Source organism: Mandrillus leucophaeus, unplaced genomic scaffold (assembly GCF_000951045.1).
Source record: "Mandrillus leucophaeus isolate KB7577 unplaced genomic scaffold, Mleu.le_1.0 Scaffold72, whole genome shotgun sequence".
NCBI lineage: Eukaryota > Metazoa > Chordata > Mammalia > Primates > Cercopithecidae > Mandrillus > Mandrillus leucophaeus.
The window spans coordinates 3,886,149-3,893,657 of NW_012107808.1; the positions used below are offsets into that span (position 1 = coordinate 3,886,149).

At 49.8% G+C, this 7,509-nt stretch overlaps 1 protein-coding gene across 2 annotated transcripts in view; it reads right to left on the reverse strand.

Annotated features, from left to right (window-relative positions):
• KLF11 (Kruppel-like factor 11) overlaps positions 1-7,509 on the reverse strand; it is a 13,045-nt gene that overhangs the window by 3,045 nt on the left and 2,491 nt on the right. The window contains exons 1-3 of one of the 2 annotated variants that reach the window (XM_011965302.1): positions 7,388-7,503; positions 5,450-5,719; positions 3,414-4,359 (exon numbers count right to left, since the gene is read on the reverse strand). In XM_011965302.1, the coding sequence (XP_011820692.1) occupies positions 3,414-4,359; positions 5,450-5,710 (1,207 nt within the window). In that variant the 5' untranslated portion in view covers positions 5,711-5,719; positions 7,388-7,503. Of the gene's footprint in view, positions 1-3,413; positions 4,360-5,449; positions 5,720-7,387; positions 7,504-7,509 lie in introns of those variants that run through there. The other variant, XM_011965303.1, reaches the window with a different exon arrangement.

A 7,509-nucleotide genomic window follows, 5' to 3' on the forward strand; every position in this document is an offset into this window, starting at 1 on the left:
AAAAAAAAAAAAAAAAAAAAAAAATGCAGTATGTTAGCACACAAAGATTTCAAGCTAATCTTTCAAAATATATTTAAAAATAAATCAGGCAAAGTACAAGTACAGCGGCTCATGCCTGTAATCACAGCACTGTGGGAGGCCGGGGAGGATCAGTTGAGCAGAGTTCCAGACTAGCCTGGGCAACAAAGTGTGATCCAATCTTTACCAAAAAACAAAAATTAATTAATTAAAAATGTAGCATCCGGCCAGGTGCAGTGGCTCATGCCTGTAATCCCAGCACTTTGAGAGGCTGAGGTGGGCAGGTCACAAGGTCAGGAGATCGAGACCATCCCGGCTAACACGGTGAAACCCCGTCTCTACTAAAAACACAAAAAATTAGCCAGGCATGGTGGCGGGTGCCTGTAGTCCCAGCTACTCAGGAGGCTGAAGTAGGAGAATGGCGTGAACCCGGGAGGCAGAGCTTGCAGTGAGCCAAGATTGCGCCACTGCACTCCAGCCTGGGCGACAGAACGAGACTCCATCTCAAAAAAATAAAAATAAAAAATGTAGCATCCGTCCAGGCATGGTGGCTCACGCCAGTAATCCCAACATTTTGGGAGGCTGAGGCAGGCAGATCACCTGAGGTCAGGAGTTCGAGACCAGCCTGACCAAGATGGCAAAACTCCGTCTCCACTAAAAATACAAAAATTAGCTGAGTGTGGTGGTGGGCGCCTGTAATCGCAACTATTACAGAGGCTGAGGCAAGAGAATCGCTCGGACCTGGGAGGCCGAGAATGCAATGAGCGGAGACCATGCCATTGCACTCCAGCCTGGGAGAGAGTGAGACTCTGTCTTAAAAAGAGAAAAAAGGTAGCATAGGCTGGGCTTGGTGGCTCATGCCTGTAATCCTAGCACTTTGGGAGGCCAAGGCGGGCGGATTACGAGGTCAGGAGATCGAGACCATCCTGGCTAACACGGTGAAACCCCGTCTATACTAAAAATACAAAAAAAATTAGCCAGGCATGGTGGCTGGCACCTGTAATCCCAGCTACTCGGGAGGCTAAGGCAGGAGAGGAAAATGGCATGAACCTGGGAGGCGGAGCTTACAGTGAGCCCGAGATCGTGCCACTGCACTCCAGCCTGGGTGACAGAGTAAGACCCCGTCTCAAAAAAAAAAAAAAAAAAAAAAAAAAAAAAAGTAGCATCCATTCACTCTACCTTATTCCAATTTAAAGATTTCTCAGGTTGGTAGAAATAGATATAAAAAGCGATCTTATCCAAGGTGAACTTGCCCAGTTTCTACTTCTCACCAAAACTCCAAGTTTACAAAATGGCACAAGAAGGGTATTCTTCAGAACTCTTATGGTTATTTTTATTTTTAGAGACGGAGTCTCACTCTGTCAACTAGGCTGGAGTGCAGCGGTGTAATCTCGGCTCACTGCAACCTCTGTCTCCCAGGCTCAAGCGATTCTCCTGCCTCAGCCTCCCAAGTAGCTGGGACTACAGAAGCGTGCCACCAAGCCCAACTAATTTTTTATTTTTAGTAGAGACGGGGTTTCACCATGTTGCCCAGGATGGTCTCAATTTCTTGACCTCATGATCTGCCCGCCTCGGCCTCCCAAAGTGCTGGGAATACAGGTATGAGCCACAATGCCTGGCCATTTTTTTTTTTTTTTGAGATGGAGTCTCGCTCTGTCACCCAGGTTGGAGTGTTGCAATGGCGCGATCTCCGTTCACTGCAACCTCCGTCTCCCAGGTTCAAGTGATTCTCCTGCCTCAGCCTCTTGAACAGCTAGGATTATAGGCGTGTGCCAGCCGGTCCAGCTAATTTTTGTATTTTTAGTAAAGACGGGGTTTCACCATGTTGGTCAGACTGGTCTCCAACTCCTGACCTCGTGATCTGCCCACCTTAGCCTCCCAAAGTGCTGGGATGACAGGCTTGAGTCCCCATGCAATGCCTGTCATTGAATTGGAAGTACTTTAGGAAACATGGAAGTAGCTTGTTTCAATCACTGCAGGTCATTCTGTCAGTACTTCTACCAAGGAAAACTGAATAAACAGTAAAACCTCATTCAGTCACCTCCCCAAATTTGGAAGCTGTGCTCTGGTATAATGTGAAGTTCCCTTGGAGAGAGTCCCGGTGAAATGCAGAGCTCACTGAGTCAACCAGCCCGTTAAGAGTGGCGAGCAGGTCCCGTTCCCTGACACAGCCCCACATCCATCTGCCGCGCAAATGACCAACCCTCATTTACTGCCTAGTGTTAGGCCCTTGTACCAAGCACCAGGAATATATCCAGGTGAGGTAAGTATATAACTACAAAACAAAGGGAGAATACGGTAAGACCTACAGTAAACCACCAGGGTCAAAGAAGGAAGATAAACAATCCAGTAACTAACCCTAGGAAGGCCCTCGAGGGTTTCAGTAAGCAGAGATGGGCAGAGGCCAAGGGGGAAGGGTGGAAATACGGAATCAGACACGGAACGTTGGGGAGGCTGTTTCTGCATGGGCAGAGGCGAGTACTTCATGGGCCAAGTTTGGCCTTATCCTCAAAGCAAACAGCCACTCAGTGGAATGGAGTAGTAGAGTTCCTCTTATAATGTCTGAACACCAGACTGCACTTTATTCTACACGTGGAGGCTACCACGATCAGAGCAACAGAACACAAACTCGCAAAACCCCTGAGAAATGGTGCCCTCACCTACTGAAGCGATTCTCTATCCAACACTCAGACCACTGCTGGGCGGCAGGGCAGCCCCAGGTCCCATGGAGCTATTTAAACTTCAAGTATTAAAACATGTAAAATTCAGTTCCTCAGACACACTAGCCACACTTCAAGTGTGAGCAGCCAGTGCCTACCCTAATGGACAGACGGCAAACATTTCCACCATTCAGAAAATTCTATTGAACAGAGCTGGTTAAGCAACAGAGAGATCATTAGGTCAGCATAGTTTCTTGCACAACTTAAATTAAAAACTACTCAGAGGTAAGAAAACTATACTCTTTTAAAAAATATTTTAGAATTTGAACTCTTCTATAGTTTGGCCAGACCTTTTCCCACAATAAACATGAGTCACACTGGTGAGATACATTTACTGAATGTGAATGCATGTTCTCTTAAAAAAAAAAACAAAACACATGAAACATCTACCGCAATGTGCACAGAAGGGGGCACTGTGAGTCACTCTAAAAGCTACCAAAAGACACAGTAACAGAATTATACTACATTTTATCTTCCAGGGCCAGCGCTCTGTATGCAAACTCCTGATGGCTGTAGTAACAACCCCACCCTTACGAGGTTGTGCAGGCTTTTCAGAACCAAAGAAAAAGCCACACTTCCACCTTCACCAGGGGTTCTCACAATCCCCTCCCGCCCAAAGGCAGCTCAAAGTGTGCTTCCTGGTGTGCCCGATGCCCTGCCTGCCCTGGTGCTTACCTGTGTGAGTGCGAAGATGGGCCTTAAGGTGGGAACTTTTGAAGTAGGTCTTCCGGCAACCTGGGAAGCTGCAAACATAGTTCCTCCTTCGGGAGAAGTCCACCTGAGGGACACAGTTTTGGCTAGAGGCGATGAACACTGGAGCAGGGGCGAGGGGCAACAACTTGGTATTCCCGGCAGCCATGACACTGGCTGCACAGGGTGCAGGCGGAGGGAGGGCTCCCTGGGGCAGGACCAACATCACAGCTCCCTGAGGCACCGGAGGTCCCACGAACACAGGTTGAGGCGCTGGAGCAGCCTGAGCTAGGATGGGTCTCACAGTCCCCACAGACAACTGGGGAGGGGGCTTCAAAAAAGCTGGTAACATGCCACTTTGTCCAGTCACGGGGATCATCTGGCAAAGGACAGGGGGAGCAGGGACAGAGACAGAAATCAGAGGAGTGGTTTTCCTGGGCAGGTCATTTTCATAATTCTTTGGTGAGCAAGTCTGAACTGCAACAGGCCACCCTGCCTGCTGGCCTTTGTCAGTGAGGAGCAGGCCACCAGACTTGTGCAAGCAGGGCTGACAGGACACCAAGTTAGTGTTGAGTAAAGTGTCTGTGAGGTGTGTGTCCTGTAGAGTTTCAAAGTGTCCCAGAAACTGCTCTTCTCCTTCTCTGCTGTCAGGAAGCCGGCAATCTGGAGTCTGGGTGGTAGGAAAGCAGGCAGCAGGGCTCTCCCCAGTGTGTCGGATCACGCTGGTCCCTGTGGCCCTGCAGGGAGAGCTGGGCACTGGCTCCAAACCCAGCAAGTCCCTCTCCGCGCCCCGGCTCAGCGCTGTGGCCGCTATGGCAGAGGACTGGAGGACGTCTGTGGCTGTGCATACTTTGGAATCTGTTACTTGGGGAGAAACAGGTGTCCTTGTCGATGGCTCCATGAGATCAGGGCTCTGAGGAGGCGTTATGCACTTAAAAAACAAAAGTACCATGTGAAAAGGTTGCTTTAAATTTTAAAAGGGACTTAATTCATCACAATGCTCCCAATACCTTTACACAGAATCATCTAGACACTCGGCTAACCCTGTTTTCAACATCCCAGTGGGTTTTAAGGCCGCATGGGGCACTTTGCTGTCTCAGCTTATTCCCACAGTGTTTACCTCTCCCAAACCTACACAAGAGCCCAATGCAGGGAACTCTGAGAGGAGGTCCTGGCCGCCAGGCCCACCACTCCTGCAACCCTCCTGACAACCCACAGGCCCTTCCCATCCCTCTCCAAATCTGCTTTCTACACTCTTTTTTCAGAGAAAGCTTCCAGCCCAGGACAATCACAATCTCCACTTCTGTTAGCAACCTACCATTCTCAACTTCTCCAAGCTGAGATGCAATTTTTCCAAGTACTTTCACAGATGCAGCAAATTAAAAAACCAAAAACGAGAGTGATTTACTGCACTCAACGAAGGCAATCTGATGTCAAAGCACATGCTTTCTCCAGCTGCTACCCACATATCCTGATACTAGGCTGGGTCACCAGGAGAACCTAAGCTCCACCCCAAGATTCCCCTGGGGAAGTAAATTTCACTTTCTCACATTAATCTGTAGGTTTCATCCCACAGACATTAACCACATAGCAAGGTATGATCCATCCATAGAAAGAGCACATTTTTCAGAAATGAATGAAGAGTGTTTTTGTTCTTTTATTTTTTTTGAAATGAGTTTCGCTCTGTCGCCCGGGCTGGAGTGCAGTGCCACGATCTCGGCTTACTGCAACCTCCGTGTCCTGGGTTCAAGCGATTCTCCTACCTCAGACATCTGGAGTAGCTGGGAGTACAGGCGCCCACCACCACACCGGCATAAGTTTTGTATTTTTAATCGAGATGAGATTTCGCCATGTTGGTCAGGCTGATCTCGAACTCCTGATCTTGTGATCCGCCTGCCTGACCCTCCCAAAGTGCTGGGATTACAGGCTTGAGCCACCGTGCCCAGCTGTAGGAATTCAACACGCTGAGTTCAGCTACTCTAGTCATTTCACAAAAATGCTCCTCTCCCACCTCCTCTTACCAGAGTTGATAAAGAATGGAAGTCTTTTGGTAGTTCAGGTGTGGCTGCATCCATATGCACAGTGGTGGTGACATCCCCAGAATCAGAGACAGGCGTGAGAGGTCTTATCCGCAACAGGTCACCTTTCTGGGATCTTTGACCCCAGGAGCTCATACAAACAAGAGCCTCAACAGCTTCCATGTCTGTCTGCTCCAAGATGCTGCACGTAGACCTTTCGCTGTCATGCCGCTTCCTCTCCAGGATGGACTCACATATGTCCATGATGTCAACCTAAAGGCGACACAACACAATGGCTTCTCAGTGCAGGGGAAATACAAAGGCCACCCATGATGGGCATGTGGATATGCACACCGGAGGCCTACACTAGGCATGTAATGCACATGCAATACTCCATAGCAACAAACAGCAGCTGTAGTAAAAGATGTTCAAGGAATGCTCATGACAATTTGGCTTTTAAGCCAACATTTCAAAGACAGAACTAAGATGGCAAGTGTTGCCACCAAAAATCTTGACTCTTAAAAAAGGCTAACAAGTTCATATTTTTCTTGGATAAATGATTAATAAAATTAACTCCTGAGGTGCAAGCCAAACAGTGGCTGGGGTAAAGCAGCTGCCCAGGGAAGAGGAGCCAACACTGAGGCCATCTAGTCAGTCTGCCAGTAGCTGAGGTGCCCTGACCATGGCTCTTTGAAGCGGCAAAGCCGCCAAAGCAGTGTCCCTACAGATGCTCTCAGGGACTCTGGCGCCTTCCCTCTATGCCCCAAGCAGGTAGGGCCCATGGCGATTCCACCAGTTCCCTCCACAGATTCGGAGCAGAAGTCACCTGTTATTGTCCCAAGGCTAGCAGGTGGTGACAGGAAGCAAACCTGCCACGATCCCGGAGAGGATCTCTTTGCAGTTTTTTTTTTTTTGAGATGGAGTCTCGCTCAGTTACCCAGGCTAGAGTGCAGTGGCACAATCTCGGCTCACTACAGTGCCCGCCACCACACTTGGGTAATTTCTGTATCTTTAGTAGAGAGAGTTTTGCTATGTTGGTCAAGCTGGTCTTGAACTCCTGACCTCCCGGGTTCAAGCGATTCTCCTGCCTCAGCCTCCCGAGTAGCTGGGATTACAGGCGTCCATCACCACGCCTGGCTAATTTTTTGTATTTTTAGTAGAGACGGGGTTTCACCATGTTGGCCAGGCTGGTCTCCAACTCCTGACTTCAGGCGATCCACCCACCCCGACCTCCCAAAGTGCTGGGATTACAGGCGCCCAGCTTTGTTTTTTTGAGACGGAGTCTTGCTCTGTTGCCCAGGCTGGAGTGCAGTGGCACTATCTTGGCTCACCACAACCTCTGCCTCCCAGGTTCAAGCGGTTCTCCTGCCTCAGCCTCCCTACTAGCAGGATTACAGGCGTCCACCACTATACTCGGCTAATTTTTATATTTTTTATAGAGAGGTGTTTTCCCCATGTTGGTCAAGCTGGTCTCGAACTCCCGTCCTCAGGTGATCCGCCCACCTCGGCCTCCCAAAGTGCTGGGATTACAGACCGTCTCTTTAATCTGGAAGGGGAGGAGGAGAAAGAGGCTGGAATGAGCTGATCTCTTTCAAAAGAAAACTAATCCGGGGGTGAGAAGGTGATATTACTCTGAGAGGCAGTAATATCCCTCCCTCCCAGGGAGGTTATGGGGGCCGAGATCGCGCACCCACTGCACTCCGGCCTGGGAGACAGACCGAGAGACCGTCTCAAAAAGAAAAAGGAAAGGAAACGTTAAATGGACGAAGATACACGTTTCCTCTCAATTTGCCATGCACCAAAACATCAAAACTTTCCCTCTGCCCGGGTTCCCCGAGATCAAACAAGACGAGGCCACCTCAAATCCCCGGCCTCTGTCCCGCAGGCTGTGCCACCAAACCCCCTGTGAAGTCACAGAACCCGGCGCCGAGGCCCGCTCACCACACGGACGGGAAGGGGCCCGGCCCACAGTGCCCGCACACCACGAGGCCCACACTCGGCCCACGTCCACGGATACCTCCCCGAAGTCCCCGGGTCGCGACGCTTAGGGCCCCCGACGCTCG